Source organism: Stomoxys calcitrans, chromosome 3, assembly GCF_963082655.1.
Source record: "Stomoxys calcitrans chromosome 3, idStoCalc2.1, whole genome shotgun sequence".
In the NCBI taxonomy this organism is placed as follows: Eukaryota; Metazoa; Arthropoda; class Insecta; order Diptera; family Muscidae; genus Stomoxys; species Stomoxys calcitrans.
The window spans coordinates 50,984,236-51,007,186 of NC_081554.1; the positions used below are offsets into that span (position 1 = coordinate 50,984,236).

At 39.4% G+C, this 22,951-nt stretch overlaps 1 protein-coding gene across 2 annotated transcripts in view; it reads left to right on the forward strand.

Annotated features, from left to right (window-relative positions):
* The window catches only part of LOC106087135 (E3 ubiquitin-protein ligase TRIM9), a 573,450-nt gene extending 552,476 nt beyond the window's left edge, over window positions 1-20,974 (forward strand). For both annotated transcript variants that reach the window (XM_059365015.1, XM_059365016.1), the window contains one exon: window positions 20,133-20,974. In XM_059365015.1, coding sequence (XP_059220998.1) covers window positions 20,133-20,422 — 290 coding nt within the window. In that variant the 3' untranslated portion in view covers window positions 20,423-20,974. The remainder of the gene's footprint in view (window positions 1-20,132) is intronic.
* Window positions 20,975-22,951: the final 1,977 nt, after the last annotated feature.

The window sequence follows — 22,951 nt, forward strand, 5'->3', positions numbered from 1 at the left end:
AGATTCTCTTGAAATTCGTTAGGAGTGATTTTCTTTTGGCCCTCGACATTACTGGTGAATTTTATGGAAATCGCCTGACTTTCAATCCTAGAGCCATTGCAAGCGCATTTATTGACCTATCTTCCCAAAATTTTGTGCAACGTTTTACTCGACGACTTCCACAATGTCTACAAAGTTTGCTCGAAATCGGTTCAGATTTAGACATAGCTTCCATATACATGTTCGACCGATTTGCAGTACTATTGCAATCAAAGGGTCATTTGTTAATCGATTCTCTCGAAATATGGCAGGAAGGATTTTCTTATAACTCTCGACATTACTGGCGAATTTCATAGAAATCGGCCCAGTTTTAGATATAGCTGCCATATACGTATATCGCCCGATTTTCACTTCTAGAGCCACTGCAAGTGCATTTTTTGACCAATCATGCCAAAATTTTTGCACAACGCTTTTCTCGACAATTACCACATTATCTGAAAAGTTTGCTCGAAATCGGTTTAGAATTAGATATAGCTTCCATATATAAGTTCGTGAAATTGTGTGTAATTTGCAATAATGTTGTCATTTGTGAACCGTATTTACTCAAAATGTGATACGGATTGCTTAATAATCCATCTGAAAGATCGATCCGGCGAGGTCCACCAAAAATGGTTAGAATTAGACATTGTTCAAACTTTGTACCTATAGGGTAGGTGTAGGGTATTATAAAGTCAGCCCGACATTTGCCTTTCCCTACTGGTTTGTATTTAGAAAATTCAAACTAGTCATTCCGTTTGTAACATCTCGAAATATTCGTCAAAGTCCCAGGACTAGATTGCGAATATGGTTACGAAGTAGACATAGGCGTAATAATTTGTCGATAACGAAAGGGGGCGAACCCTCCCCCATTACCCCAAAAACACCACCCAATATCAAAAGATGACCAATAAGGACAATATGGGTATCAAATGAAAAGTAAGCGGGAGTAGATAACGAATCTGGCATACATATTTATGTCGAAGTATAGCGGGTCACCCCACCCCAACAAAAACGCCCAAAATGGGCACATTAGCCTATCACAGATATATGGGACTCGGTTTGTTTGTTCCGTATGGACTGAAAAACGGAAGAACAGATTTTCTCGAAATTTTCGCATATTGTGTAGGTTGGCCTGGAAACAAACATAGGCTATATAATTTTTCATATCGGAAGGGGGACTGACCCTCCCCCTTATGCCAAAAACACAACCCAAAGTCAAAAGTGGACCGATCGAGACAATATATGTCTCAAATGAAAGGTATTGGAGAGTAGAATACGAATATGGTATTAAAATTTGAGTCTAAGTACCCATCGAGCCGCCCCAACCCCAAAACTCCCCCAAACAGACATATTGGACGTTCATTTCAATATGCGCCTCAAATGAAAGGTATTCCGGAGTAGATTTCGAATCTGGCAAAGAAAATCAGATCGAAGTATTGGGCGTCACGCCAACCCTCAAAAACGCCATTAGACCCTTTATGACTAAATGATACTTGGCTGAACCGATTTTTTCTTAAATTTCCATAGATTGTGTTCTATGGAAATTTAATTCCAGACAAACGGAAGGAAATATATAATTTTTCGGAAGGAGGACGGACCCTCCCCCTTATGCCAAAAACACAATCCAAAATCAAAATTGGTCCGATCGGGACAATATAGGTATCAAATGAAAGATATTGCAGAGTAGAGTACGAATTTTGTTTTAAAATTTGAGTCTAAGTACCCATCGGGCCGCTCCCACCCTAAAAAATCCCCCAAACAGACTTATTGGACGTTCATTTCAATATAAGCCTCATATGAAAGATATTCGGGAGTAGATTTCGTATCTGGCATACAAAATCAGATCGAAGTATAGGGAATCAGACCACCCCTCAAAAACGTCATAGATTCATAGATTGTGTACGTTTGACTGGAAGGGAACATAGCCTATATAAATTTAGATATCAGGTGTAGGCGGACCCTCCCCATTACCCCAAAAATGCCACCCATATCCAAAATTGGTCCGATGGTCACAACAAGGGTATCAAATTAAAGGTATTAGGGACCAGAAAACGAACATGGTATTAAAATTTGGGTCCAAGTACCCAGCTAGCCCCCCCAACCCCAAAACTCCTCTAAACAGATAAATTCGCAGTTCATGTCAATATGGAACTCAAATGAAAAGTATTAGGCAGTAGATTACAAATATGGCATAAAACATTAGGTCCAAGTAATGGGAGGTTGCCCACCACCAAATACCTTCGAATGGGCATATTAGCCGATCATGGCTATATGGGACTTAAATAAAAAAAATTCCGTTCAAGTCTAGGTGGCGCTTTTCCTCCTAAAGATACGTCAATTGGGGGTTTTGAATGAATGAATGAATATGGGACCCCAAGTGTTTTGGGGTACGTCCTAAAGCACCCCCAAACTGAACTTCATTTCCGTTGGGAATAAAGAAAGAATTTGATATCTATTTTCCGTGCAAAGTGCCGGTGGCCGCCTCAGCCCCAAAACACCCTCCAAACAGTTCATATTTACTGGCCATGACAATATGGGGCTCAAATTAAAGGGATTTGGAAGTCCAGCACGAATTTGATATCCATATTTGAGTCGAAATGTCCGAGGGGCCATCCCACCCCTAAAAAGCACTTCTCATAACCATAATTTTTAAAAACACCAGGAACCGAGCAGGGGAAAACTTCTCACACATCAATGAGGGCTTTCCGATTTAAGTTTAAACTCAATGATAACGGACCTTTTTTTATAGCCGAATTCGAACGGCAGTCCTGCAGTCCGACGTTTCTTTGGGGAAAATGTTTTAAATGACCCTGCATAGCATTGTAGCTCGCACATGTCGCCAACCACTGCTTTGTCCGATGTTCTCGCCAGGATTCGAACACGTTCAGTGTCATAGGCCACAATGGCACGAATTCGGTATCCGCATTCAGGACGAAGTGTCCCCACCCAAAAAAGATATTAGAGAGTTAAAGAAGGCGCAGCGGAGCGGGCCCGGTTCCGCTAGTATCCCATATAAACCGATTTGACTTCTTGAGCCCCTGGAAGTCCCAATTTTTTTCCGATTTTGCTGAAATTTTGCATGTAGTGTTCTGTTATGACTTCCAACTACTGTGCCAAGAAGGATCCAAATCGGTTTATAACTGGATATAGCTCCCGTATAAACCGATCTCCCGATTTGACTTCTTGAGCCCCTGGAGGCCGATATTTTTGTGCGATTTGGCTGAAATTTTACACGTGATGTTCCGTTATGGCTTCCAACATTTGTGTTAAGTACGGTCCAAATCGGTCTATAACCGGATATAGCTCCCGTATAAACCGATCTCCGATTTGACTTCTTGATCCCTTACAAGCCGCAATTTTTGTCCGAATCGGCTGAAATTTTGCACTCTGTGTTCTGTTATGATTTCCAACAACTCTGTCAAGAAGGGTCCAAATCGGTTTACAACCGGATATAGCTCCCGTATAAACCGATCTCCAGATTTGACTTCTTGAGCCCTTATAAGTCGCAATTTCTTTCCGAATCGGCTGAAATTTTGCACTCTGTGTTCTGTTATGACTTCCAGCAACTCTGCCAAGTAGGGTCCAAATCGGTTTATAACTTGATATAGCTCCCACATAAACCGATCTCCCGATTTGACTACTTGAGCCCTTATAAGCCGCAATTTTTGTCCGAATCGGCTGAAATTTTGCACTCTGTGTTCTGTTATGACTTCCAACAACTCTGCCAAGAACGGTCCAAATCGGTTTATAACTTGATATAGCTCCCGTATAAACCGATCTCCCGATTTGACTTTTTGAGCCCTTACAAGCCACAATTTCTGTCCGATTTGGCTGAAATTTTGCATGTGGTGTTCTGCCACGACTTCCAACAACTTTGGCTAGTACGGTCCAAATCGGTGTATAACCTGATATAGCTCCCATATAAACCGATCTACCGATTTGACTTCTTGAGCCCTTGCAAGCCGCAATTTTTTTTTTATTTTGTTCAAATTTTGCATGTAGTGTTCCGTTGTGACTTCCAACTACTGTGCCATATACCGTTCAAATCCGTCTGAAACCTGATATAGCTCCCATGTAAACCGGTCTCTCGATCATCCTTGTTCGTTTGCTAGAAGCTTTAATTATTGCCGGTTTAACAATAGTTGGGTATGTTGTATAAAATGATGCCCTTCAACTAAATTTATTTTGCATAAATTTTTGTCAGAATCCATGATGGTGGTTTCCCAAAATTCGGCCCGGCCGAACTTTGCACTCTTTTACTTGTTCATCTTCTCTTTAAATCTTTAGTCTGTGTTTAGCTTTCCCCCTACAACTCAGCTTTCTCACCCTAAGCCATACTGTCTTCACCGCAAAAATGATTGCAAACTAAATTTTTAAATATGACAAACAAAGCTCTTTACGTTTTCTTCAGGCAACAACAGCAGCAGCGTCAACTCTAAATAACTAAAAAGTATCATTAAGTTTATATTTCAACTTCCATGGAAGTTTTGCAACTTCCATGCGCACATAATGCTATCAGTCAAGGAAGTTTCGCATTCGTTACTTTGCAAAACAGGAAGGCTCTCAACCAGGCAACAAATCTGCTTACACAGTAGCTCACCCTGCTGCCCCTCAAGTTTCGAGCGCTAACAATGTGTGATGGCGAACAACAATGCCAAAGAAAGGAGCAACAATCCTTGCAAAGTTTTTGAAGGATACACGCTCTAAGACATAAATGCAAAAGTTTTCTGTAATGCGCTCCGCCTTTTGGAGTGGGGCCAGAGAAGGCTACGTGTGAGTGGCAATTCCGCGTCACACGTACCCGGGCACCTTAGTTGTGTTCCTCCACTTGTCTTGGCTAGAATACCATGCTCACTTTATCCCGATGAAGTTTGCACCAAAAATCGTCACGTCCACAATGTCTTGTTAAACAAAATTGTGTTAAAATTTTGGAGTGGAGTAAATATATGTGGATGGAGTGGTAGTGTTGTGTCTTCTGACAAGTGTTGCAAGATGGTGTGAAAAGAAGTAGGATGCGAAAATTTACCAAAAAGCGAACAATTTCAAAAATGAGAATAAGGATATTGCTAGAAAAAGGGAAATAAAGACTTACACCAGTATTCGGAAAACTGAATGTAGCTTTGAAAAAGGTTTATGTGACAGATTTCCTTTTTGTAGAACTTTCTATTTAACCAATTTTAAGGCAGTTAGTTACTCCAGAAATCTCAAATTGCTCAGCTGGCAACCTAACGGCTACTGCTGCACTAGCTTTCATTAGTCGGATTATTGCTTACACGAATTTTTTCAAAGGTATGCTCATCACAAATTTTATTGGATATTCATTGTTGTTGGACGCCAACGTGGCATGTCCGCCCTTGACGCCTAACCCCTGGATTCAGATACCGGCGAAAACTACAGAAAACATTTTCAACGGCTTGTAAGTTATGCAGCCATGTATGAAGTTCCCTACAAAGTGGTACGCGTCACGCCTTGGAGAGTACTGATCTGCAGAATTTCCTTCTACCCTTTTTTTTGACTCAGCATTGTTTGTCCTTTTGCCTGCATTGCATTGTTTGTCCTTTGATGAGGATTTGTGGTATCCAAAATATGGATCTTGTTTTCTATTTCTAAAGTGTCCCCGTAACGATAGGTTCACCCCATGGCAGGCTCGTGGCTCTGTTACGGTTCCAGTCACCTATATTCCGATAGGCATAGAGTAATGTTTGAAAGTCTGTATCTCGTCGTCCAGCTGCTTGGAGGAACAGCCCAGCCAAAACAACTAGAGGAGATCCTCTCGTAAACCGGATCACGGACGACAGGTCCAGCTGTTGTTACGATATCATACCAATATCTTCCCCCGATGAACTTCGAGCATCTTTTTGGGAAAGAGGTCTAGGCTTACGTCATACATATAGGCCAGTTACTAAACGTTACTAAACTCGAAGAATTTCAGCGTCATCAATCCAACGAAGAGAACATTCCTTGAACAGCTACAACGCGCCAATCGATTATAGGCAGCTTGATAACGGTGCGTGAATTTCTGTTGAAGGACGTGCTGATTTCATGACAATGGTCCCGCTTCATGGATCAGTGACAGCTATGCCTGAAGGTCAACACCGGTATTTTGGTCTCATTTAGATATTCAAGTATCATAGGCAGCCAGTAACTCAAACATTCCGAAAGAAATTATGTCTCGATTCATCTATGGCTGCTTCGATCTCTAAGCTAAACTCGTTTACATATTGGGTTGCCCAAAAAGTAATTGCGGATTTTTTAAAAGAAAGTAAATGCATTTTTAATAAAACTTAGAATGAACTTTAATCAAATATACTTTTTTTACACTTTTTTTCTAAAGCAAGCTAAAAGTAACAGCTGATAACTGACAGAAGAAAGAATGCAATTACAGAGTCACAAGCTGTGAAAAAATTTGTCAACGCCGACTATATGAAAAATCCGTAATTACTTTTTGGGCAACCCAATAGTTCCACAACTCTTCCTTGCGAAGGCTGTACGCCTATGAAGTACGCAATGAGTTGGACATACCTCCTGATGGTTCGTGGAGGTCATGGAATGGTGATGAGCTTCGTTGACATTAAAAAGGTAGTGTTGAACAAATAGCCTGCCCGGCGGTCTTATCACTTCGGTTAGTTTGAAATGAGGGTGTGGATATAAATCCGCCCCAAGTCGCTATGGATATGCACCTAAGCCAGTAATCGGCTTATTGGGGTCTCCAAATACCAAAAAGTAGATTAGGTTAGGTTTAAGTGGCAGTTTGCCATCAGACTCACTAAGACGATTTCGTCCATTGTGATACCACGATACAGGAGAAGGAAGATGCCTTCTCGTTCCTACCATTAAACCATCCAGATTGCTTTAGAAAGCCCAACAACTTGCGAATGTTCACATCCGCTCAGACAAGTTCTCAAAGAAATGAGAACCTCAAGGGGAACTCCTTCAGAGCGGAATTGTGGTGCAGCACATCTTCTATAGTCCCTTCTTCCTCAACGTTATCACAGCTTGTGGAAAAGTTGTTACTTGCAACTTTCAGTCGATCTATTTCCGATCAGACAGTGACCTGTCATGAGGGACACAATGGCAGAGATGTCTGTTCTAGTCAGCCTAGACCTAGACCTAGTTTACCACTTTGCTGTAAACTTATTCAAGTCTAGGTTAGGCCGCATAATTTTGGAATGCTCACAGTTCCCTCTATCATTCGTTGTCCTTTAGACCTCATCCTGAAAATTTCACAGATTCCAGTTCCTCTGGAATGTGAAAGGTAGACCTTAGCAAGCTTATCTGTTCTAGAATTCCCTGGGATATCGCTGTGGCCCAGCACCCAGCAAAGATGAATTTTGAACTATTCAGCCATCTCGTTGAAAGATCTGTGACAGTCGAGCATGGTTTTTGAATTCAGAAATACGTTCTCCAGAGATTTTATGGCTGCCTGGTTGTCTGAAACGATATTTATTTATGTTCATTATATCTGAGCCATTCCACCACTTCTTTAATTGCAAGGATCTCTGCTTGATAGCTACTACAGTGGTTGGGATATCTTCTCGATATGACCATTTCTAGTTCTTCAGAGTACACCCCATGGCCCACCTGGTCGCCTAGTTTGGAATCATCGGTATAGAAGTCTATGTAACTTCTATTACCAGGTAAATTGTAGTTCCAATCGATTCAATCAGGAATAGTGGTGCAGTACTTTTTATCAAAAAGCGACTCAAGCAAAGTCTAATCCGCTCTGCCTGGAATATCGGGCTCCCGTAGCCTCGCAGCAGTGGTTGCAGCAATTTGTCTTGTCTGAAAAGGAATGTCGAGAAGATCTAAGTCAGGAATTGCGTGCTACTAACAAATTTCTTAATTGTTTCAAGCCCATAAATCGGGTCATGTACTGCCGACAGTTTCGCTGTTCCAGAGTGTTGGTTGCAGGTTCATCGCTCACGCTCTTAACTCGGACTGCGTCGACCCGAAAAGCTGTGAAGTTTATTGACGACAGTCTTCTCGCCTTCACTGCCAAATAATCTGCTCTTTCATTTCATCTTATTCCGCTATGGGCCAGCACACAAACAATGCAGATCGTGTCATCCTCAGAGAAGGCGTTAATCTCTTTCTAACATTATCAGACTGTTTGTGACCTTGCCGTCTTGATTGTTATTGCCCTGATGGCCAGTTTACTGTCAGTGGCATCCTCGCCACTCTATCTCATGCATACCATGATCACCCGTATCTCCGGCTGTGGGACTCTGTATAATGGTCAGGCAGTCTGACACAGATCTCAGTCCCTTGTTACTCAACGTAGACCCCTAGGCCCACTCTGTCATCTAGCTTTTATTCATCCATTTGCCTAGCTTCCAGATGGCAATACCAGAGTACCGTCAATCGAAGACTGTGGCGTTGGTAACAGTGTGTCAAGTGCGACCTCAAGTATCATCCCAGGTATTCGAACCGCAAACTCTTCCATTCCTTCCTGGTTTCTTATCGCCGCTTCGATTATACCGTGCTTATCACGCTCCTGTAAAGGCAGTGGACTATACTTATGGGGGCCTTATGTCGAGCCTACGATACCCAGTGAGTACTATTAACAGTCCCTGCTCGGGCGCCACTATATAACACAATGTATCATAAGTCACAAATCCTATCACTCTAAGGTCCTTTAAATATCTACGGGGATTATTCAATGTTTATTAGTTTTCTGTTTATTCACATTATTTATGCTTTTTTGAGGGTACCTACATATCCTCTGCCAGTTCGATACTAAAGAATAGATTTGTATAGGTAAGAATAGATATGAGCTCAGGAAGTCAATAAGGGAGGTATGTTTGCATGGGAGCTGGATCAGGTCTATAGACCGATACGCACCAGACTTGGCGTCAGTACTCAGAGTCCCAGGCGTCCATGATTATTGGGATGATCGCTTGTGCTATGGGGTGTGCCCATACTGCAACAGTTCAGCAGGTATGGCTGATTTGTCAGTCAGCCAGAACAGTCTCAATATCTTCGCAGGTGGGTGTGGGTTGGGCTGTGGATATATCCCCGACTGGGTTTCGGCGCACTGGGGGTTTAAAAGGGACGGAGCTTACGTCCTCGATTGCTGGTACTTCCGAGCTGAAGAAACCGCGCCACCGCTCTCTTTGCTGTTGTTAATTCCGATCCGTCCTCATCTTTTGTTATTGCCGTTGGCCTTATATTGTTGCCGCTTATTCGTTTTATTGACTCGTAAACACCACGCATCTTTCAAATATTAGCTGCATTTTCGGCTTACTCTGCCAGCATATTGAAATATTTTCGCTTATCCCTGCGAACTAAGCGCTTGACCAACAAGGCGCCGGCGCGATATTCAGTCCTGGCTGCGGTTTTAGTTACACTTCATTTTGCCCATATCAGAGCGTTACATAGACGTTTCCGGTGTTTTATTTCCTCTATAGTTTCGTTGCTTATCCGTGGATTTTAGGATCGTCGAGCCAAGGCCGTCTCCGTACATGCTGCTATTATGTCGGCCCCTGTATGGGTATTATTTTGCAGCTTCTCCATTAATGTTGCCTTGTGTTCGCGCACTGTTTCGGGGTCTTTTAGTTTGAGGAGGTTCAACTTTGTGAATTTTGTTTGAGTCCTTTTCACTACGGCTGGGCGTAGACCTAGAGTGGCCGCTAAGTGCATGTGGTCACTATCGATGTCGGCTCCTCGACCAGTTTTTACATCCATCAGCGAACCCAGAAAGAGTTTGCTGATAAGTACGTTATCGATTTAATTATATTTCTATGGGGGAATTTTGTGCCTCCAATAAAGAGCTGGTTTCTTGTGCAGAGATCAACCAATCTGTCGCCATTGTCAGTCCTGGTAACGCCAAGTCTTTGCATTCCCATGATTGATTGTAGATTATTGTTGGCATTAAAATCTCCCATAACATGTTTAATGTCTCCTTTTGGTAGAGAGCGTTTCACTGAATCTAGTTTTGAATACCATTGATCCTTTGTTTCGTCCTCATCGTGTTTGGTTGGCGCATAGCATTTAACAATGGAGATTTTGCGGAATTTTGAATTTAATCTAGCCGTCATGATGCGTTCAGATATAACATTGTATTATAGAAGAGCTCTCTTTGCTATCGGCGACAGTAAAAGACCGACCCCATTTATTCGGTCAGTTTCATTGCCTAAAAATATGGAAGTTGTAACCACCTTGAAGATCCATAGTTCCGGATTTCGGTCATCGAACTTCACTTAAAGCGAGGATGTCCAGGTTGTAGTTTGACATTTTGTTCTGGACTTCGTAAAGTATCGATGCTTCTGAGAGAGCTCTGACGTTCCATGTTCAAATCATAAACTGTGTCGGGGCTGTCAGTGACCCTCTAGGCCGGGCTTTCTTGATAGTGAATCTTCTGAAGATATGCGAGCGTCTCCTGGCGAGACCATGAGAAAAAATTTTCAGTGGTGGTTTTGCCCTCCTAATGCTGGCAACATTTGTGAGGTACTATGCCATGTAAAACTTCTCTCCAAAGAGATGTCGCACTGCGGCACTCCGTTCGGACTCGGCTATAAAAAGGAGGCCCCTTATCATTGAGCTTAAACTTGAATCGAACTGCACTCATTGATATGTGAGAAGTTTGCCCCTGTTCCTTAGTGGAATGTCCTTGGGCAAAATTTGCAAATTTTACCATAGGTCATTTCCTTTGGCTCATCCGCTGCGGACCCTACTGCATGAACCCATCGTGATCGTATTTGTAGCCATGCAAGCGAGACACCCCCTGCTTGTGCTAACTTGTAGACTCGCCCCGCATATTTTATATCTGGAGTACCCTTCATATCTCATGAGCTTTTCCCTATCCACCTCTACTCTACTCTACTCTACTCTACTCTACTCTACTCTACTCTACTCTACTCTACTCTACTCTACTCTACTCTACTCTACTCTACTCTACTCTACTCTACTCTACTCTACTCTACTCTACTCTACTCTACTCTACTCTACTCTACTCTACTCTACTCTACTCTACTCTACTCTACTCTACTCTACTCTACTCTACTCTACTCTACTCTACTCTACTCTACTCTACTCTACTCTACTCTACTCTACTCTACTCTACTCTACTCTACTCTACTCTACTCTACTCTACTCTACTCTACTCTACTCTACTCTACTCTACTCTACTGTATTCTGATCTAGTCTAGTCTAGTCTAGTCTAGTCTAGTCTAGTCTAGTCTAGTCTAGTCTAGTCTAGTCTAGTCTAGTCTAGTCTAGTCTAGTCTAGTCTAGTCTAGTCTAGTCTAGTCTAGTCTAGTCTAGTCCAGTCTAGTCTAGTCTAGTCTAGTCTAGTCTAGTCTAGTCTAGTCTAGTCTAGTCTAGTCTAGTCTAGTCTAGTCTAGTCTAGTCTAGTCTAGTCTAGTCTAGTCTAGTCTAGTCTAGTCTAGTCTAGTCTAGTCTAGTCTAGTCTAGTCTAGTCTAGTCTAGTCTAGTCTAGTCTAGTCTAGTCTAGTCTAGTCTAGTCTAGTCTAGTCTAGTCTAGTCTAGTCTAGTCTAGTCTAGTCTAGTCTAGTCTAGTCTAGTCTAGTCTAGTCTAGTCTAGTCTAGTCTAGTCTAGTCTAGTCTAGTCTAGTCTAGTCTAGTCTAGTCTAGTCTAGTCCAGTCTAGCCTAGCCTAGTCTAGTCTAGTCTAGTCTACTCTACTCTGGTTTCGGGTTCGAATACTGGTGAGAACATCAGAAGTTTTCAGCGGTGGTTACACCCTTCTAACGCTGGCAGCATTTTTTAAGGAACTATGCCATGAAAAGCTTTCCCTAAAAAAGTGCCACTCTGCGGCTTAGGACTCGGCCGTAAGAGGGAGTCCGTTAATCATTGAGCTTAAACTTGGATAGGTTAGCATTCATTGATGTATAAGAAGTGTACACCCTGTCCCTTAATGAAATGTTCGATGTTGCTAAATTTTTATTGAAAATGGTGTCAAAACCAATTTCTTTAAATTTTCCGGAAAATTTTATAACCACTTATAAAATCTTGCTAATAAGGAATTTTCTTTAATTTTTTTTTGTATTAAATCGTCAGATTTTTTATTTGTTTATCGTACCAAATTTTCTATGCGACATATTTTCACTTGAAGTCATGTGCAGCCCTAAGAACAACTCAACACAAAGTTTCTCTCATTTGTTGATACGCTTTGAATTTTAGTATCAGTGTCAGTAGCATGGGGGCGCCAACGCCAAACAGCGTACAACGATACAAAGCTAAAGTAGAGTAATAACATAGTTTAGAGTTTTTACTACTGCAGTGTCTTATGAAATTTTAATTTGAAAACTTGTGTGAGATGAGCGCGGCAAATGTTAACACGTGTCAAATGGAGCATGGAACGTGAAGCATTCAACAATAACAGCAACAACAAGGAGATTCAACCAAGCAACGTTTAGATGGCACGAAGTTGGCAAGGCAGAAATATGGGACCATGAAGATAGCTTCAGGGTACTAAGGACGAAAAGTTAAATCAGACATCCTTGCTTTTGAAGCGAAACGAAAAGAGGAAGGATCAAGTTGAAAATTTCATCAGGTGTTCTATCCTCAGGGAAATAAGCGAAAATGTTACTCATAATCATTTTTATGGTTAATCTCTTTAAATCTAAAGGAGGCAAAGCGAATGAGCTTTGGCATGAAAAGACATACATCATCTCCCTAATCTCAATATATAGTCATAAACGTTTTTGGGATAAGGAGTTTTTTATAACCCTAGTGTCTTTGCTCTTTTCTGATAACTTTAAGGGCCCATTTGTTCTACACCCAGAAAAAATCTCTCTCCTTTTTGTTAAAATACCTCGCATGCATTTTTTTCCCCGTGTACCATAATTGTTTAGCAGGTTTAACTTTCAGTTTTTTCCTCCTTGCCTGATAAAATTTTGGGCTAATTGAAATTGTTTTGAAAAAGTTTCACCTCGCTTCCTATGAGTGTCCTCCTCTCTGCTTCCAAGTCATCACATAAAACCTTAAATGTTCGATTTTATTTTCGTTTCATTATTTCGCCTACTTTTTCCTCTTTTGGGTGGGGAGAATGTCTCCCTGCATTGTCTTTGAATCGTCACTTAAGCTTTAATCAACTTTTTATTACGCTCTGCCAGGGTATATCCTCATGCCGGCGTTTGGCTGATTACATTGTCTCTTTACTCGCATAGGACTCAGCATCTACCCAATAGCAGCATTTCGTAAATTTCCGTTTCCTGTTTGCCAATTTTCATAGGGTGTCCTTGTAGAGAGCATCTATGTATGAGTGTACGCCAGCACTGTTCAATTGGTAAAGTGAAAACAATAACACCGAATGAACAACAGAAGCAGCATCAACAGCTACAGCCGCAGCCTTAGTAAAATGTGCAGAGAGCACTACTGCCAATGCTTTTGCTTTCGAAAATTGTATCGAAATTGACTGATTTTTTTGTGGTTGTGTTTTTTTTCTTGCTGCCTTCTTCTTCTTCTCCACTTCATTCTCCCGGCCACGTAAGGGCTCTTGTTAAGCAATTTTCCTTTTGAAAACAATACCCTGATTAGTTGCCAAACTTAAGGATTCTTCTTTCATTCTTTTGCTGTATACAACGCTGCAGTGTTGAAGTATTTTTTGTTATAAATTGCCATCGTCGCTATTGACGCTTTGGCTTCTTTTCTTTTGAAAGTGTTTTCGATTATAGTCACGCCTTTTTAGTCTTCACATCCTTTGTTCTATGCTAGAGAGTTGTGAGTTTGTTTGGCGTATAACACATAAACTAAGGGGCGTAGGGCATCGGAAGTTTATTGTCAACATAAAATAGCTGAGATAAGTTTGCCGCAAATAGAAAGTTTTACGTGACAACATTTTTTTGTATGCATCGTCAGAGCAGTACCACGTGGGCCCAAATAATAAATGTTGTGCTCAAGGAGTTTAAAAAAAACCACGACTTAAAACAAGTAAAAGCGTGCAAAGTTCGGCCATGCCAAATCGACTCATAATAACTACGACTCATTAAAACCACGACTAATAATAACCACGACTCATAATAACCACGGCTTATAATAACCATGACTCATAATAACCACGATTCATAATAACCACGGCTCATAATAACCACGACTTATAATAACCACGACTCATAATAACCAGGACTCACAATAGCCACGACTCATAATAACCACGACTCATAATAATCACGGCTCATAATAACCACGACTAACAATACGCACGAATCATAATAATCACGTCTCATAATAACCACGACTCACAATAACCACGACTCATTATAACCACTACTAATAATCACCACGACTCATAATAACCACGACTAATAATCACCACGACTCATAATAACCACGAACCATAATAACTTAACTAACTGAATTTCTTATGAACATTCAGGTGATATCGTGCCGTCCGATTCAAGTTTAAGGTCAATGATAAGCGACTTCTTTTTAATAACCGAGTCCGGACGGAGACCCACAGAGCGACATGTCCTTGCAAAGAAGTTAGCAGGGGATAACCACCGTTGAAAATTATTGTTGATGTTCTCGCCAGGATTCAAACCTAGGCGTTCAGATTCACAGGCGACATTGTATCCTCTGAGCTAAGATGGCCTGAATTTCTATGCTATAACAGCTACATCAGATTATTGACCGATTCGGACCATAGTTGGTTTGGATATTCGAGACCAAAATAGAAGCCATTGTGCAAAATTTCAGCCAAATCCAATAATTTTTGCGCCCTGTAGGGCCTCAAATAGTAAAATCAGAAGATTGGTTTATATGGAAACAATACCAAATTATGGACCGATTCAGACCATATCTGGCGTATGTTGAAGGTCTTGGAGAGGTCGTTGTACAAAACATCAGCCAAATCGGATGAGAATTGCGATTTCCGATGCGGACCATACTTGGTAGGAGGTCACAGGAAAAGTCATCGTGCTTAATTTCAAGCAAATTGGATAAGAGTTGCGCCCTCTAGCTAAATTGGAGAATAATTGCGCCCTCAATCGGCTCAAGAAGTCAAGAGCCGAAATCGGTTCTGATGGGAGCTATATCAGGTTATGAACCGATTTGAACCATTCATGGCGTAGTTGCTTTACGTTAGAACAAAACATTTCGTGCAAAGTTTCAGCCAAATGGGATAATAATTGCGCCCTCTAGCGGGTGAAGAAGTCCAGATCCGAAATCGGTTTATATGTGAGCTATATCAGGTTATGAACCGCACAATTGTTGATGGTCAAACCAAAATACTTCGCGCTAAATTTCAGCTAAAACGAAGGATAATTGCGCTCTCTAGCGGCTCAAGAAATCAAGATGCGAGATCGGTTTATATGGTAGCTATATCAGGTTAAGAACCGATTTGGGCCCTGATTGGCAGAGTTGGTGAAAGTCAAAATGAAACACTTGGTGCAAATTTCAGCCACATCGAATAATATTTACGCCCTCTAGAGGCACAAAAGTTCAAGATTCAATTTCGGTTTATATGGAAGATATAAACACAATTGTTGATGATCAAACCGAAACACTTCATGCTAAATTTCATGCCAAATCGAATAATAATTGCACACTCTAGCGACTCAAGAAGTCAAGATCCGATATCGATTTATGTGGGAGCTATATCAATCAGGTTTTGAACGGATTTAGACCATACTTGGCAGAGTTGGTGAAAGTCAAAATAAAACAGTCAAATTGGATTAGAATTGCGCCCTCTAGAGGCTCAATCGGTATATCAGGTTATGAATCGATTTCGACCAAACTTGGCAGAGTCGTTGGTAGTCAAAATGAAACTCTTGTTGCACAATTTCAGCCAAATCGGATAAGAATTGCGCCCTCTAGGGGCTAAGAAGTCAAGATCCGAAATCGGATCTTATGGGAGCTATATCAGATTATGAACCGATTTGCACAATGCTTGGCACAATTGTTGACGGCCAAACCAAAACACTTCGTACTAAATTTCAGCCAAATCGGTTGATAATTGCGACCTCTAGCTGCTCAAGAAGTCGAGATCCGTGATAGGTTTATATGGAAAATATATATGGTTATGAATTGATTTGGATACTTGGTATAGTCAATGGTAGTCAAAATAAAATACTTGGTGCAAAATTTCAGCCCAATTGGATCTGGGTAGTTTGGGGCATAGGTTCTACGTACTACTCGTAAAAACAATAGACAGACTCGGTGGTAAAGGGCATTACATAGTCGGCTGCGCCTGAGTTTTGCCGTTCCTTACAGTTTTTTTATTGGAAGATATATTGGGTTGCCCAAAAAGTAATTGCGGATTTTTTATTTAGTCGGCGTTGACAAATTTTTTCACAGCTTGTGACTCTGTAATTGCATTCTTTCTTCTGCCAGTTGTTACTTTTAGCTTTCTTTAGAAAAAAAGTGTAAAAAAAGTATATTTGATTAAAGTTCATTCTAAGTTTTATCAAAAATGCATTTACTTTCTTTTAAAAAATCTGCAATTACTTTTTGGGCAACCCAAAATATGGACCTGGACGACATGTGGTTTCAACAGGACGGTACCACAAGCCACACAGCAAACGTTACAATCGATTTATTAAATCGTAAGTTTGATGACTCAAGTTCTTATTGGAAAACTCGATATTTGTTCTTCAAATACATGCCTTCTAAATACCACAATAGTTTTAAAGTCGCACAGATCCTTCCTAGATCAAACTTATACCAAATTTGAAGGTATGATTCTCACTTTTCTATGATCATGCTCCGACCGGCCTGCATGTCCGTTAGAGGGATTGTGTGGCGAACCCCCAAATGTTTGACCCCAATTCGGAGGACAGCGTAGCACAGAGGTTAGCATGTGGATAATAGTTTCGAGCTCTCTCCTAACTTTACGTACCTTTTTAATTCCAATCCCAAACATTTGGAATAATTTCTATTCCTGAATCTATTTAGTACGGAATTCCGCCCCATTTCCATCCTTTGTTACATCCTAAAAGTATTTGAAAACATTGTGCACCAACAAATATGCACGTCTGAATATCTCAGCCGGGAATCTTTGTTGCCTGATGGGCATCAGTGATTTGGTTGAAGTTGCTTTTCTAGTACTTCTTGGTCATTTCAAAGCCATCGATTCTGTCAATCATTATGTACCAAGCTCCAGAGTTTTTTTTTTTTAAATTTTAGCACTACGGCCGTGAAATTAATTAAGTCCTACCTTAGTAGTAGGCTGCAATCCGTGTGCATTGGAAGTAGAAAATCGAAGCCATTATCATTGCCCAAAGGAGTGGGCAGAGTTCGATTATAGGGCCCCTATTATTTTCTCTATACGCAAATGACCTTCCTAGACAATTGGCTCATAATCAAGTCCTCGCGTATGCTGATGACGTACAGATATAAGTTTTGTGGGTAATATTGATGAGTGTGTAACTAGACTTAATTCTGATCTTGCCAACGATTATAGGTGGGCCACGGCTAATGGTTTATTATGGTAATTTATGTTCCGACAGTTCTGAAAGAATTCTGAACGATTTCTGACCGCCTTTTCGTATGTTTTTTTTGCGGATTTTAATCCGCCCCATGCCGCTATTGACATACACCTAGCTGGTTCGGATCCTTACCCCTTAACAGTATTATAACAACGTCTTCATAGTGGCCAGGTCAAATCCCTCCCTAGTTTGCATCCGTAATAGGTCATTTACGGTAGTCTTCCATAGGAGTGGCGATAAAATGATCCCTGTGGCGTGCCTCCAACCAGACTTTCGGAGTTTATGCTAGTCCTAGGCACGCTGTGCAAATAGTGGCCAAATGGGGCGCCAAATAGCCGGCCTTCTTCTGTAGTAACTCCGGAGCTTGAAGCTTTACTCTCGACTACAGGTGTCACCACCGCAGCTGTTGGAGTCCATTTTGAACCTATTCCTGAAAGACTTGAAAATGTGTACGTAATAGGTAGTACCTATTCCGGGATACGGATATTTTTCTCTGCACAACGGTTACATATCTTTATTTGTTTACTTTTATGTGTGTCAATGAGAAAAATCAATTTAGTTTGTTGATAGATCTCTGTATGAAGTTTCGGAAGGTACATCCGAACTGATTTCAATACGAAATTACTTTACGAAATCGTTATGAATTCTTTACGAAGTTCCGGAAGGAACGTTTCATTTCAATACAAAACTATTTTCGAAATTTTTCAGAATTCTTTACGAAGTTTCGGAAGGAACATCCGATTTCCTTACGAAATTAATTCCGAATCGTTCAGAATTCTTTACGAAATTTCGGAAGTAACATCCGATTTCTATGCAAAATTATTTCCGAAATCGTTCAGAGTTCTTTACGAAGTTTCGGAAGGAGCATCCGACTTCAATACAAAATTACTTCAGAAATCGTTCAGAATTTTCCGAACGGAACAACCGATTTCATTACGACATTACTTTCGAAATTGTTCAGATTTCTTTAAGAACTTTTGGAATGTACATCCGATTTCAATACAAAATTACTTCAGAATTTTCCGAATTTTCCAAGGCTTTTTTTTAAGATTTGGTTTCGAGACCAAAATGAATTCGTTCCGATTTCTCTTCGAAACTTCGAAGTTTCGTTCCGAAATCATGTCAACCACCCCATATAACTTTAGTGAAGTTTTCATTACAATTTCCGATCCGAAGTCGGAAGAATCATCCGAAGTTTGTACAGTTTTCATTACGATTTCGTAACGATTGGTTTGCTGGGTTGATACATGTTTCGTATTCTAGTCCAAAACACTTTTCAAGGAAGGTCCGCCTCTTTCCAATATCAACAAATTATATAGCCTATAATTTCTCACTGTATATTCTACACGATCTGTCAACATTTCAGGAAAATCGTTTCAGCCGTTTTCAAGTCCACAGAGAGACACACAGCCACATTTTGATTTTTATATAATTGAATCGTTCAGAGTTCATTAAAAACTTTTGGAAGGTACGTCCGATTTCAATACAAAGTTACTTCAGAAATCGTTCTGAAAGTTTCCGTAGGAACATCCGATTTGATTACGAAGTTGCTCAGAGTTTTTTTTAGAACTTTTGGAAAGTACATCCGATTTCAATACAAAATTACTTCAGAAATCGTTCAGAATGTTCCGAAAGGAACATCCGATTTCATTACGACATTACTTTCGAAATTGTTTAGAGTTCTTTAAGAACTTTTAGAATGTACGTCCGATTTCGATCAGAGTTCTTTAGGAACTTTTGGAAGGTACGTCCGATTTCAACACAAAATTACTTCAGAAATCGTTCTGAAAGTTTCGGAAGGAACATCCGATTTCATTACGAAATTGTTCAGAACTCTTTAGAACTTTTGAAAGATACACCCGATTTCAATAAAAACTACTTCAGAATTCTTTACGAAGTTTCGATATGAAATGTCTCTTTCCGAATTTTCCAAGGTTTTTATTTAGATTTCGTTCCGAGACCAAAACGAATTTCGACGTTTCGTTCCGAAATCATGTCAACCACTCCTTATAACTTTAGTGAAGATTTCGTTACGATTTTCGATCCGAAGTCGGAAGAATCATTCGAAGTTGGTACAGATTTCGTAACGATTTCGTATTGATTGGTTTACTGGGTTGGTACATGTTTCGTATTCTACTCCAAAACACTTTTCAAGGAAGGAAAGTGGGCGGGCGCACTTGCAATATCAACAAATTATATAGCCTATACTTTCTCACAGTCCATTCTACACGATCTGTCAACATTTAAGGAAAATCGGTTCAGAAGTTTTCGAGTCCACAGATAGACATACAGCCACACTTTGATTTTTATATAATTGATGACTGCGATGATACTTCACCTTCATTTGGCCCCTTCTCTCAAACTATATTTGACAAACCGGCTAAATAAAACCAATATAGTGTTAACTTAAACTCTCCCTGGTCGATGAATTTGATACTAGAGAAAATCGTAACGGTGCAACCTTGAGTGGCACTCACTTTTAAGGCACTTAGTGGAAACTTTTATATCAATGGCATTGTTTCCAAAGGGACGCACCAATAACACTGTTAGTTTTTATTAAAAATCCATTACGTGAAAAAAGCTTATTGAAAGTGTTTCCTTTTCATCCACAACGAAAAGCTGCAACAGGGATAAGATTAAAAAACAAAAAAACTCTGTCTTTGTATACAAAATCAATGGGAAAAATTAATTGTAATATTTTTTTAATCCATTTTCTTTTCAATTTCAGGTAAGGACGAAAAATCCTTTGCCATGTACATTGATCGTCAGCGCTCCTGGTTCCAACACAACTCAGTGCACGAAAGACGAGTGGAGGGAGGCATCAGCACTGGCAGCACCATTGGTGTTCTGCTCAATTTGGAGCGACACACTCTGAGCTTTTTGGTAAATGGCATGCCCCAGGGCTCTATAGCATTCCGGGATTTATATGGAGTCTTTTACCCGGCTGTGAGTATTAATCGCGGTGTAACGTTAACACTGCACACAGCCCTGGATGCACCACAAATGGATTATTTTTAAACCACCAGCACCCATTAAGAACGAAAGAGGTGACATCACGCCGAGCGACGACAAGAGTGTTTGAGTAGAGTTGTGTGTTTTGTAAATAAGCTTAAATTTAAGGTTTGTATATGATGTTTTTTTTTACATATATATAAAATTGTGAAAATATATAAATGTTTATTAACTATTAACTTATTATTACCTTATTATAGTTGTAGTAGTTACATATCTTAATTATATTTATATATACAATATATATATATGAAGTTTGTATGGAATTCTCTCTATATATATATGTGAAAGAAATATCGTAAAAATTGTGTAGTAGCATGTATGTACGTACGTCGTTTAGGATTCGAAAGAGAATAACAAATAATTTATATGAGAAATTCATGCAATGATGAAAGAAACTAGAACCGAAAATCAAAGTTTAGTATAAATTTAGTTTTTAATATGACAACTAGAGCGAGTTAGACGTTATAAACGTTATACAATATATATTATAAGATGGTCTAGAGCATACATTATAAGAGTTAGGGTGTTTAATATAGTGGAGAAATTAAATATTAATATTTTTGTTTTTATTTACAGCAGCAACTACAAACTTAGGATTTTTGAATTTGTGCATATCAATTATGCGATTTTGAAGCAATACTCTTCAGTTAGTCAAGAGAATACAAAAGAGTACTGCTTCATCCATCACCGCTACAGAAGGATATTTTCTTCACAAATCCCACAGTGTCCCCTGAATTCTCAAAGCTCGCAAAATTAAGGAAGTTTGAGGAATTTAAAGCTCACCTTGATTGCTTTAGGATTTTTTGGAATATCAATTATGCTATATGGAGCTTGTTTTTTGAAGAAAAAAAATTAGGAGTTGCACTTAACCGATTTTTTTTTTGCCACAATCTTCAATGGTGTATACACTACTCCAAAAATTGTTTCGCATCAAAAATTGAAAATTTTCAAAAGGGGTTGCAATGCAAGAAAAAATAAATTGTGTAATTTTAAGTAATTCTGTTTATTTTACGAATTTTCTATGAATTTCGAAATGCGGAATGCTTTAAAGTTTTCGAAATTTGAAAAAATTAAGGAGTTATAGCGGTTTTGGGTTTAAAAACTAACTTGAATTTTTACGGTTTTTGCGATGTTTTAGTGCTTTGTCCAGCACCAATAGTGCTTCGTCCAGCACCACTAAGGAAACGGCATTTCTTCACGAATAAACTCAGAATTTTGAAGTTCGAAAAGCTAAGAAAGTTACAGCAATTTCAAATTCACATTGAGTTATTTTTATATATTTTGGATATCAACTATACGATTTTGAGCTTGTGTTTTGAAGAAAATTTGTAGGAGTTGCTCTAAACCGAATTTTTTGCCGCAATATTCATTACTGTATACTCAAGTCGAAAAATTTTTTCTCATCAAAAATTGCAAATTTTCACAAGGGGTTAGCCTTTGCTAAAAAAATGCAAAAAAAAATAAATGCGAAATTTTAAGTAATTCTGTTTATTTTGCGAATCGTCTTCGAATTTCGAACTGCGGAATGCTAGAAAATTATCGAAATTCGAAAAAATTAAGGAGTTATAGCGTTTTTGGGCTTGGAATAGGCCTTGAATTTCTACGCCCAAAAAATTTTGATTTTTCCGATGTTGTTCATCGAAAGCTTTACAGTATTGCTTCATCTAGTACCACTACGGAAAGAGGTATTCCTCGCGAATCCAACGGTGTCTGAAAACTTTTGAAGTTTGCAAAATTAAGGAAGTTACAGCTATTACAAACTCATGTTGGTTTTTTTTATAATTTTTTGGTTTTGATTTATGCGGTTTTGAAGCAATAATCTAAAGTTTTCAAGGAAATAGAAGAGAGCATTGCTTTTTCCAGCACCATTACGGAAAGAGATTTTCTTCGCGAATCCGACGGTGTCCTCAGAATTGTAGAGTTCGCAAAAATAAGGATGTTAAAGCTATTTTAAACTCTCCCGGAATTTTTTTGAATTTTTCGAATATCTTTTATGCGATTTTGAGTTTGTTTTTCTGAAGAAATGTTGTAGGAGTTGCTCTAAACCGAATTTTTGCCCTAATTTTCAATACTGTATACTTAACTCGAAAAATTTTTTCGCTTCAAAAATTGAAAATTTTCATAATTTTTTTTAGCCTTTGCTAAAAAAATTAAAAAAAAAATAAAATGTTTAATTTTAAGTAATTCTGTTTATTTTACGAATTGTCTTCGAATTTCGAACTGCGGAATGCTAGAAAATTTTCGAAATTCGAAAAAATGAAGGAGTTACAGGGTTTTCGAGCTTGAAAACGACCTTGAATTTTTACGCCCAAAAAATATTGGTTTTTCGCCATGTTTTTCATAGAAAACTTTACAGTATTGCTTTATCCAGCACCATTATGGAAAGTGATGTTCATTACGAATCCAACGGTGTCTGCAGTAGTGTGAAATTCGCAAAAAGGAGATATAAAGTATGAGGTACTTGGTGTAGGACATTTTCACAAATCCACCTTTCTCATGTAATTGGAATATGTAAATTTCTTTTTTTAAGTA